Source organism: Centruroides vittatus, unplaced genomic scaffold (assembly GCF_030686945.1).
Source record: "Centruroides vittatus isolate TY-2023 unplaced genomic scaffold, ASM3068694v2 contig_986, whole genome shotgun sequence".
In the NCBI taxonomy this organism is placed as follows: domain Eukaryota; kingdom Metazoa; phylum Arthropoda; class Arachnida; order Scorpiones; family Buthidae; genus Centruroides; species Centruroides vittatus.
This window is the reverse complement of record NW_027122655.1, coordinates 186,649-199,207: the sequence shown is the minus strand read 5'-3', so window position 1 is coordinate 199,207 and position 12,559 is coordinate 186,649. Positions and strand designations below refer to the sequence as shown.

General features: G+C 28.3%; 1 protein-coding gene across 2 annotated transcripts in view; it reads left to right on the top strand.

The window, feature by feature from the left end:
- The window catches only part of LOC136985992 (CDK5 and ABL1 enzyme substrate 2-like), a 390,978-nt gene that overhangs the window by 365,958 nt on the left and 12,461 nt on the right, over positions 1 to 12,559 (top strand). For both annotated transcript variants that reach the window (XM_067283423.1, XM_067283421.1), the window contains 3 exons: positions 8,360 to 8,469; positions 8,576 to 8,657; positions 8,719 to 8,796. In XM_067283423.1, coding sequence (XP_067139524.1) covers positions 8,360 to 8,469; positions 8,576 to 8,657; positions 8,719 to 8,796 — 270 coding nt within the window. The remainder of the gene's footprint in view (positions 1 to 8,359; positions 8,470 to 8,575; positions 8,658 to 8,718; positions 8,797 to 12,559) is intronic.

Genomic DNA, 12,559 nt, shown 5'->3' with positions numbered 1-12,559 from the left:
AACTGAGCTTAAAATTATTATATCTAACCAATTAAAGGACAAGAAGCTTAAACATGAAAAATACATATAGCATTAAAAAGTGCTATATGTATTTTGAAAAATTTACATTTAAGATATTGAAATTATATTTCAAATAATGTAAGTAAATAAATACAAGAGTTATACACCTATATGTTTTCAATGTTCAAAATGATTATTGGTTGTTGAAATTAATTTTTAAAAAAATCATATATCTCATGCAGTTTAATAATTAGCAGATATTCTGCTATCACCCAGTTGACTAGAGTTTGATTCTCCACATGGGAACTGCATTATGGATTGCATCTTAGCCCTTTTGCTAAGATTGGTTTTAAAAATCCTTTGCCAAATGATCTAAAATGTTTCTGAAGCTTCAGAAACATATTTTAAACATTTTGTGGAAATTATAGAATGATTTGTGAGAATAGCAAGATAAAGTATAGACAATATTACAAGAATATACAAGGCATTGAGTACATTATAACCATAAAAAAAACTGTTATATTTTTTTTATATCTTAAAGAAAAATTAAGAATATGTTTTAAAAGTGAATGTTTACTTTTTTACAACAAATGAATTTTAATTACTTTTTAAAAGATTTCTTCTAAAAGCATTTATTACATATTTATGCATTCTACATATTTAAAATCTTATATTTTCTAATAAATTTTCTTGACATAATACCAATTAGAATATCGTATGAGATAAAGTTTGTCAATATCTTAATCTAGAAAAAATAAAAAAGAGTAATAATGTTTTAGAAAGCTAGGATCAAAACGAGTCATGTTGCATTGGACAGTGATTTATAATTATTATGTGCTATTTTTAAATCTGTTTATGTTTGTGATCTAGTATATTATTCACTCTGATAATAAGTGACATAGTGACCTACTAATGGTTTCCTTGATGTGTATGTGTTAATTTGAAATGGTACACTGTTTGAATGTGAAGACTTACAAAGAAATGATAGGAAATATTTATTTCTGTTAAATTCAATTTAATACAAATTAGCAAAATTTCAGTTATTAGTCACCAGAGCTCTAAAAATGAGTTGCTGAATTCAAGTAGGGATTCTGAGCTCAAATTGAGATAATAAAATGAAAAGAATGGCTATAAAATTTAGTTTAAGATTCATAAAGTTTACAAATATAGAATTCTGAAATTTTAAAAAAGGAAGAAATTATATCAGAAAGAAAATTAATCATAGAATTTCTTTAATTCCTTTTCATTATTCAAGTACTGCTCTGTTATCATTTAAAAAAAGCAGCCAGAATAATTAATAAAAAAGATGTTTTTAAAATGAAAACACAAAGTTTTCAATTAGCAACAATGTTGAAATGTGAAATTGTACAAATTCTGTTATTGGGAACATCTGTTCAGATCTAAATGTATTGGAATAAATTATAAAAATGTTGTAAAGTATTTAGAATGTGAAAAATTATCAGTTAACTCATTTTCTTAGTTACTGTGATAGCATCTTATCAGAGTCTGGGTCAGTTGAGTTTGCAACACAAACAACTAATACAGGTTTGGAAGAATAGTCTGAGTGGTTGGTGGTAGAGAGAGATGCAGATCAAAGGTAAGAAGAGGCAGATTGGATGGTTTCCTGCTTTGTATGTGAAACCACTGAGTGGAAATGGAACTAATAGTAATAGAAGTACTCTAGATGCTCAGCAGCAGCAAAAACAACAGACAGAAGAGACCATGAATGAAACTACTCAGACTGCCAGTAGATCAAGTGGTTGCTCTATCTGTTCATCGGTCAGCACGAGGACGAGTTAATACTCCAAAAAGGCCAAGTAATTACTGTATATAACAAAGAAGACACCACCTGGTGGAGGGGGTGAAATTAATGGTGTCATCGGTCTATACCTGGCCAACTATGTAGAACCACTAGAAAAATCCAGAATTACACCTACTCCCGGACAGTGAGGAAACGATTATCAGTGTAAAGACATCATTGGCACCCACACATCACACTGGCCATAAAGATCTGAATTAAATCAATCACGAAAAAAAGGAAACTGTAGTCATTCTTCCAGAATGACAGAGTTGTTAAACTGTTGTTGTATTTTGTAAATTTGGTTTAATATGTATAGCTACATTATGTGCAGCTCATTTCAGGTTATTTACGCTTGTATTTTTTATATATACCGTATTTTATGGACTATAAGATGCACTTTTTTCTTCGAAAAATTGCCTCCAAAATTCAGGTGCGTCTTATAGTCCATAGCGTCTTATAGGTATTTTTTTTTTAAATTGCTTAAAAATTAAGGTGCGTCTTATAGTCTGTAAAACATGGTATATGTATATATGAAATTTGCAACTAACATGTTTCTTTGTTGATTTCTTTGATATCTTTAAAACCCGTGTGGTAGTGGGTCTCAGGTAGAAATTTTGGTTTGCATTTAGATTATGAAAAAATTTTACTTGTAACTTAATCTCTTTCCTATATCAAATTACCCTAGATCCACCTCTACTACACTATTCAGGAGATAAAAATAGTTATGAAAGTGCAGATGCGAACACATAGATTTAAGACTTTGCAATACTCAAATCCAGAGGAAATAATTGAAGTTTTACTATAGACAAATGGTCCAAACAATGAACTAATATATTGCATTAAGGGCTATTATTTAAAACATTTCCATGGCTTTCACCACTTAGTCAAATTTATGAAATGTTTTGTGCCAAAAGAGTATATAACAATTAAATAGTAATGTGGTCTTTGTTCCTTTTCCTTTTTTTTACTCTTACGGATTGAGTACAGACCACTGCAGATATAAAGTGTGGAAATTCTCTAACATGTGCTGCTTGAAGTTAGCAACTGTTGTTTAAAATCGAAGGTATGCAAATTAAAATATCAAAGAAAGGGGAGATGTTTGTGTAAGTTTATAATTATCCTTTTCTATAATTAAAATCTTAATTGAGAAAGAAAATCAATTGAAAGTATTATAAGATATTAAATAAAATAGAACTTAAATTTGAGGATTGCAGAAAAAATATATATTTTATAAAAAAGTGCGATAGATAGAGGTTTTTAACAAAAGACATATAGATAATTTTTCCTTTGTGCAAATGGTATACTAAGAAGACATTACAAGAAGACATTCTTGGTGTATCAACAGTAAGTGTACATTTGGACTGGAAGATGAATGGAGAAGATAAGGAAAAAATCTGCCTGATTGTAAATTATAGGTGTGGACAGAGAGGAAGAGTCTTAAAGAAAGAAATCTATCTTGCATTCTTGAGAAAGCAGCATTTCTGAGTTTTCTTAAATTGTCAACTTTTTTTTCTTTGAGTGAGAGCTCTGTCATGTATATCCATTTCTTTTATTAGTTGAAAATCAAATAATGCAGCTGCAGCTTATTTTCTCTAGGGCAAACTATAATAATTGCAAATGTGTCTTAAAAAGTACTTTTTGTTTTTGATTAAACAGATCCAAATAATATAAATTAACATTTTAAATTTTAATGACAAAAGGAAACGTATTTAAGATTCTATTTCTTTTTTTTTTTTGTTTGGATTTTTATTCTTATTCAAAGCTCTACAAGAATCAATGCTACAGAGCCTTTTAAAGGAAATTTTATATACTTTTGGTTTGGAAAGGATCTAAAATAGATATAATTAAGCGATGTTTAAAGCCAATTTCTATATAAGAGGAAGACACGTTTAGAGACTCAATTTTTTTTTTCTTTTCTTCCTTTCTTCAAGTTGTGTATATTTTAAACATATTTTCATTTTACATAAAATTTAAAATTTTTAAACAATATTTAATATTATTGTAATAGTTTGTAAGTTTCATTTAACTTTTGATACCTTATGTGTTGCCATTCTGATCACAATTTTCTTTCTGATGAACCATTTAAAATAAAATCCCATAATTTTTGAATCATAAGTTACAATTTTTGAAATATAATGAAAACAGTCAAATCTTAAATTTTGTAATATTTTCTTTTGCTACAATTAAAGCCAGAAGACATAAGCTTTATAGTATTTTAATACAATTAAAATAAAAAATTAAAGCATGCACGTGTGTAAGATGTTTACATTATTGAAACAAAAATATAAATTGGTATCAAAGAAATTGGTCAAGGACTATATATGTTAATGATACATTATAAATATAAATAAATAAATAATTTTAATTTATTGGGTTAGTAGGTATTTTATAACCTATTTTATAAAGCAATAACATTTTCTCCCTTTCATACAAAAAAGGGAAGAAAATACGCTCAGGGTAGAACAAGTTTTTTATTAATTTTGAAGAATTTAAAATTTGATTAGAAAATTTATAATTTAATTTGACATTTCCATCCTTTCTGATTTACCAGATATAATGTCATATATGTTACAGTAAAAATGCATTTTAACTAGTTGAAACTAGTTTTTACTGGATGTCATTGTTAAAACTGGAATTTACTGCTAGTCAAAAATGAATTTGAGTTAAAACTAGTTTTAACTAGACAAAACGGGTTTTAACAAAATGGCTTAGTAAAAACTGTTTCTACCAAGGTCATTCAGCTAACATGTTCCTATAGTGTATGATGAATTTCGTATCGCTTTAAACCCTTTTCCCCCGACATCTTGTTTACATTTATTTTGCGATCCCTCCTAAGGCAATATAGGTCAGTCAGGCGATATTATTTTAAAAGTTCACCAAAAATCAAATTATCATTATATCTATATGAAAAAAATCACTTACATTTATTAATATCTGTAGTTTTAAATACGATATTTTTCAATACATTTTATTAGAAAAATTTATAAGAAAGAAAAATAATATATATCAGAACTGACACATAAACTTGATAATTTGTAACATTTTGTGAAAATTAACATTGTCTAGTTACATAGTTGTTTGCTGGCACTGAGCCAGAAAGACATATATGGAATTGTACAAAACAATATTCTAACACTTATGTATGTATGTTTATTTGTTGTGAAATTATCGCACATTATATCAAACATTTGTTTGAAATCAAAATTTTATACCGCTAACAACTAATATAATGAATTATTATACTTTATTCACTTCATATCGAACGAGATTATATCTGTTGTTAATAAATTTTACAAAAATCGATATTTACCAAAGTAACAATGAATCGGTACCCTCAAAGTTTTGCTTAAAAAGCCAGGGTACCGATCGATCGGTGCCTTCAGGGACAAAGGGTTAATTAATGTTTATATAGTATTTTAATACAATTAAAATAAAAAATTAAAGCATGCACGTGTGTAAGATGTTTACATTATTGAAACCCCCCCCACTAGATTAAAACTTATTCTGTTTTAATATTCCCCCCAAACATATTTATGTAACTAAAATTAGTTTTAACTAATGTTAAAAGTTAAAAAGTTAATGTTTGATTTTAGTTTTATCTAAAATCAAAACATGTACAGCAGTAAATTCTAGTTTCAACTAGACAAAACGGGTTATAGCAATGACATCCAGTAAAAACTAGTTTCAACTAGTTAAAGCCCGTTTTCACTAAAAACGGGTTTTTACTGTAACATATACATATAAAGATATATAAAATTCAAAATTTTAAATATTATTTCAATTAAAAATAATCTATAATAGTTTCTCTCCAAAATATTTTAAATGAAATATAAAAAGCTTTTTAAAATGAATCGATAATCTATTTATAATTTATTTTAAAAACTTCTTTACATAGAGTTCATATGTTGTAAATTATCTTGATACATTGTTGTATAAAGGTGAAGTCATTTGAAATAGTTAAACTAACAAATTCAGATAAGATTATGCAATGAAGTCACATATCTCCAAAAATCAAGCTGGTTTAAAGTTCATTCTAAAATTAGTTGACTGAGTTGTGTGCAAAGATGCCTATTATTATGGAAAAGGATTTTGAAAGAGTTGAATACATTTTTTTCTTGTGAGCTCTAAGCAACAAGATATTTTTAAATTATTCAAAAACTTAGTATTTTGGTTTCATGAAAATATTGCCTTGTGTATTTTTTTCATTCTTCTCAAGTTCTGTTTAGATAATAAATTGAACTTATCATTAAATTTGAAGTAGGAAAATTGTAATTCTAAGGAAATGAATATTCTAATGATTATAGAAATTTGATATCACATTGTTCTAGGTATATTTTTTTTAGATATTACAACTCAAACAACTTGTATTTATATAACTTATGTTATAATAGAAATCAAATTTATAAAGTATGAACATGATTTTACTCTTTTTATTGCAGTCTTTTTTAAAAATCAATTAAAGATTAATATTATAAGCCAGATTGAAATGTTTATCTGTGTAATATATTTTTGTGCAGATATCAGATATAAAGTTGATTTGAAATTACATGCCTATTATATGTACAGTACTGATACATGATAGGCCAGTTTATCTGCTGATTTTGTAATTTGCAATTTATTATGTATTTAAACAACTTTTATCAAAGTAATGAAGAGGATCTTTAAATATGTGAAGAATCCTTTGCATGCTACAAACATATATATTTGCCATCTGTATTTTTCTCAAAATCACCAAGATTCATATGCATATGTCATACCTTTAGTCCTTTAATGTTCATTTTTTATATCAATCCACATTTTAATTGATGATAGAATACAGATAGGATGGTGTTTTTGACCAGGATGCTGTGACACACTAGGATGCCACAACAATACTTCAGGATGCTGTGACACACTAGGATGCCACAACAATACTTCAGGATGCTGTGCAACACCTTGATATTTCTTATGTGTATTCTAAAAGCATGAGAAACACTAACTCTACACTAATAAAAAAAAAAAATAAGGATATCACAAGAAAAAAATTTCTAAGTTGGGGTGTTACTATTAGAAAAAGATTGATACTCCTATCTCAGTGTTTTTCACATATCTCACAGAATAAGTTTTAATCTAGTAAAGCCATTATTGGCTGAAATATTGGAGGTACAACCTTGAAAACTGATAATTTCTGTTTATAAAATATCTTTCAGTTAATTACAGATATAATTTTTGTATTAATGACTTAATATCAGAAATATTTTCAAGTGATTTTATTCATACTTGAGGATGATTATACAATCAAATATCTTTCAATAATCACCAGAATATTCTTTGCAAACTTTATTCAGGTTACATGTAAAGTCTTGTTTTAATTATTATAAATAGGATGTTATAAGAAAGTCTTGAAAGAATTTTCTTATTTATAAAGTATGAACATGATTTTCCTTTAAATTTTCTTTTTAAAAAGAAAAATGTTGATTTTAATAATCACCAAAGTTACAACAACTAAGAAACAAAGTAAATAATATGACATTTCTCTTAAAATATTTGAATTTTTAAAATAATTCATCATTTTTTCATTATTATTAATATTTTAATGTTGTGACAGGATCTGTTTATTATTTATTTCAGAATGGTCCTTATTTAAAAATAAATTCTGATAGTATGATAATGAATCATCATATTTTTATATTGAGATATTTACATAAATTGGGAACACATCAAATAGGCAATAAGTGTATTGAAACTTTGATATAGTTTTTAAAAAATTGCCCTTTTAACACTTTATGATAACTGTAAATCCTTAATAGAGAGTTTAAAAATGTTAAATTCATTTAAATGCTATTTTGGTTTTAATACTGAAATATTTTCTTAAACAATATACGATGTATCAAAACAACAAATTATTTAATTAAATTTTGTTTAGTCTAATAAACTGTTTTAGAAAAAAATGTCAATTTGACATTTCTAATAAGTTGGAAATTATTAAATGAATCCTGAATGATTTTAGAATTTTTTTCCATTAAAAAAAAATATATATATATATACACATATATATATAATGCATCAATATGTTTTTAACTGATATTGTTTTACTAAAAGTAGAAAATAATATTTTGAACCATAAAAAAAGTCTAGATCTGTTTGTATTAGATGCCCATGAATTGTAATTGTGCATAATCAAAACGATAAGATTAGGAGAATTATTATTTGATGCATTTCATTCCAATATAATCAAGGTTAAACTAATTCTATTGTTTTTAAAATCTCACAATTTTTACAATATTTAAATTTACTTAATAAAAACATTTACTTTCAACTATTTTTATACTTTTATTATCAGTTTATTGGTGATAAATGTCTTTAGTAGGTTAATTATAATTAATGACCTTAACTGAAGTTTTATCATCTGTCAATAAATTTGATAAGTTATAAATATATGATATGTGACTGGATTTTGATTATATAAGTGTTTATTCTTTAGATTAATAACATTATTGTAACATATATTTTTATGATATTTGAATTGTTGTAATTATTTAATTTTATTGCATTAATAAATACATAATATTTTCCTAGGGTGCATAGTTTTGTATGTGATACAAGAGAAAGAGTGTCGTTAAGTCAAAGAAGAAGGCAATTATTGCAACAAAGAGTCCATTCTGTTAGCAGTAGTATAGAAAATGTTGGTAGGTACAATATTCTAATAGAGATCTTGATTTTTAATCTTTATCTATGCTGTAAAATAACTGCAGTTTTAATAATGATTTTACATATATGTATATTAATTTTTAGTTCAAATTAGAAGTAGATTGGAAGAATGTTCCAATATAGAGGTTCTTAAAAGTCCCATTGATAAGAAAATATATAATGAAAGGTAATTAATAGAAATATCCAATCATATTTTAGACAATGTATCTAATAATGAATTTTTACAGAGTGATATTAGTGTCTTCCAAGAGAGTGCCCTTTGTGGTATTTTCATCTCTTCCTTACAATAGCAAAAGTTCTTCTAAGTAAGTATACTGATTTTCATAATTGCAAAGATTTTAGTATTTTTAATGAAGTATTTTAGATTTAAATATAAGAATACTAAAAATAATTTGTTAAACAAAGCTTATTAAGTAAAATTACACTAGACAAAATATTTTAATAACTTTTATTCACTTAAAATGATTTCCAGTTAAAATCAAACAATGAGAAATTCTTGTATTCATTTAAACAATTTGTAATATTTTTGAATCATTACTATTGATAATTTTAACCTATATATTACTGTTTTTATAAAACAATAACTATACAATGTAAAATTGTCATTCATATGTAGATAATAATAATCTGATTGTAGCTAACAAAAAATGTTCTAATATAGCAATTTTTAGTTGGTGAATTTGTAAATCACACAGTTATAAAGATTGAGTTTAGTTCACTTAAAATTGTTTCAAAAACTTGCCATTCCTACTTATAGCAGCATTGCTATTATTTTTCACGACTCTACCTTTTTATTTAGGTGCTTTCTCAGATATAAATAATTTAAACAGAATAATATTTTATCCAAAGAAACTCATTTATTGCATTTTTCTTCAAACTCCAATACTGTCTCTGTATGTTGATTTCATATATATATATATATTATATAATTTTAAAAATAAATTTTTTATCTTTAGATTTTGGGAATGTCTCTTTTTGTTGATATTTTTGAGGAAGAAAGTGATAAGCCATTTTAACCCTTAACCATTGCTGTGAGCTCTCACAGACTGCTTGACATGTTCATTGTTGTAGGATTCCTCACTGGCATAAAGTGAAAGTTTATGCCAGTGAGGCTAATTCTATGTAATTCTATGAGTTTATGCTATTTCTAGACTGGCAATTATCCATTTTCATGAGTTTAAAATTCAGGACAGTGTGAGAGACTGCAATTCAGTATGAATGTAACATATTTTTCAAATACACACCAACAAAACCCAATAATATAAGTAACAACACACCCAACAGCCGTAAGTGAACGGGTTAAATTTTAGTTTATTCTAAATTAAATTATTCTAGTTGTTGGTTTGCGCAAGAGATGGCACTTCTAAATTTAACCCGTTCACTTACGGCTGTTTGGGTGTGTTGTTACTTATATTATCGGGTTTCGTTGGTGTGTATTTGTTTATCATAGCCTGGTCGGGACTTCTGTTGGCCGACTGAGTTGCCTGTGTAGTGGTTGCAGGCCATGGGCATGGATGCATCCCCAGTCGTGGCTCATATGTGCTGGAAGAGGCGATCGGATCGAAGGTCCGGGTAGCGTAACTGGCAACGCGTCCGCACGGCAAGCGGGAGTTGCGGGTTTGAGTCCCGCTTCAGGCCGATTCTTTTCTTTCAGTTTATTCTACATTAAATTATTCTAGTTGTTGGTTTGCGCAAGAGATGGCACTTCTAAATTTAACCCATTCACTTACAGCTGTTGGGTGTGTTGTTAACATATTTTTCATATCTAATATGGTTTCTTTTTCAGATTATTGAAAATCAATTTGATATGGGGATTCAGATTATGAGGAATAAGACATTCCTTACAATCTGAATCTCCGGTGATGTAGAAAGTAGTTGTAAGAATGATGATAAAGGCCAGTCGTCCACTTACAATGAAATAAGCAAAAATGAATGTATTAGAGCAGGGATTGGCAAACTGTGGCACTCTGATTGAATAGAAATGTAGTAAAAATTAAATTATAATGGACTTAAAAATTAATAATTAAAACTGGACCAATTTTGATCCTATATATAATAAAATTGGTAAAATCATGTCAGCACCCAGAATAACACTATAATTTAGGTTCAGCACAACACTGTTGAAAGGTTGCCGACCTCTGCATTAGAAAATTGGCTTTGTGTAACATCCTAGTACTATATTTTCAATGAACTAAATTATTATATTACTTTAATCATTATCAAAAATTACTACTTGATAAATGTTTATTTAGAACTTTTTCTAATTTTCAAAATAGATGTTAATCTTTACTGGACCTGTAATGTAGGTTACTTCTTGCAAGCACAAAATGTTAATTAAAAACACATTTAAGTTTGAAAAAGGTTCTGTAAAGACTGTTTTTAAACATTGATTGGTACTTGTAAAACCAAAAGATCAAATATACAGAGGAGCTTTGCCACCCTGCCTACCTGCAACGGCTAGGGTGGCAAAGCTCCTCTGTATATTTGATTTCTGGTTCCATTGTTTCTATTTTTCATGAGAGAAAAAAAATGTTATAATGATTCTAAGTCTAATATTATATATATATGAGCCATTATAAATGAAAATGGTGTAAGTCCATTTTTGGAAAAAAAATAAGTTAGTGATAGTTTAAGTGAGACATAGAGGTCCTTTTTTTATATATTTAATAACACAGTCAGTGGTGTACAATATCCTCATAAATTAATCAAAAGAATATTAACTGTAAAATGTTATCGATAGAATGTTTTTTTTTTTTTTGAAAGTAGAATAAGTCCATTCATAATAGTTATTGATACAATTATTGCACCCCTCCTCCCTGCAGTTAACCAGGAAGCATGGAGGAAACTTGACATCATAAACAACTAATGACTTTTGACCTCAGGCAGCTAGAAGCTTTGAGTTTGTTTTTGTGAGAAGCTGCTATTAAATAATTTAATCACTTAAAGTAATATTCCAATCCCCCTGCGAACAAACAAAAGGTCACCGAGAAAGAGAAGGCCATCCCCAACAAAAACCTGCACACATCCTATTTCCTGTGATTTCTAGATAGATAAAAGAGTTCGAATATCAACAATTATTACTAAGGTCACAAGACAAACCCTGACCTTAGTCACCTCCAGCTATTAATTCAGTTTGTTTGACAGCTGTTATCAATTTTATGAGGTAGAATGAGTAACAATGCTGGATAGAAAGAAGTAATAAATTTGACAAAATGTTCAGACAATTAACATAAAAAACCTCTAGACACAGAACCGGTTTCATCATACCTAGCATTAGTCAGCTCCCCCAAACCGGGTATAAAAAGGGGTTGGACACAGTCTTCCGGGCACGGACATCAACAGTGAACAGGACCCGTCTTGCCATAATCTACAATGGTCACCTTTAGCCCAAAGATAGAGCTCTACTTGCCACCCCTACTGACTACTGATCCTGGAGTGATTCGCCAACATTCTATACCAGGCATGGGCAAATGCGGCTCTTTTTGAGTTACATGCGGCTCTTGCTGAAAGTGTTAATTTCTGTTTTTTATTATTATTTTTACAATTTTGTGAAAATAAGTTTATTAAAAAAATTCAATATTTGTTTTATATTATATTTACATTATATAATAAAATCGCGCGCCTTACCATACTATCCACCACAACAGGACAGAACTGCAGCTCCCATGCATTTTGCAAAACCTACATTTCGGCTCCCACTGAACTCTTGCTTGCCCACCCCTGTTCTATACAATGGGAACCATCAGTCTAAGAGGTATATTATATGCAGATTAAACAACAGCGATACTATACCAAAGTAAAGTAAACAAACATACCACTGAGCCTGTTACAGGTGTGTGTCTTCTAATAAACAGACCATTTTGAACGTTTTCGAACTCTCGTGTTAATGTTGAGGAAATGTGCCTTGGAAGCATGAGCCTGGTCTATCTCTAAGGTCAAGCCATATGGGTTATGACTCATGCTTTCGAGGCACATTTCCTCGACATTAACATCAAGTTTGAACAAACAGCAATCCACACGGAAGTATATTGTAAACCAGGGTCAGAACATTTATATATACTGGCAGGG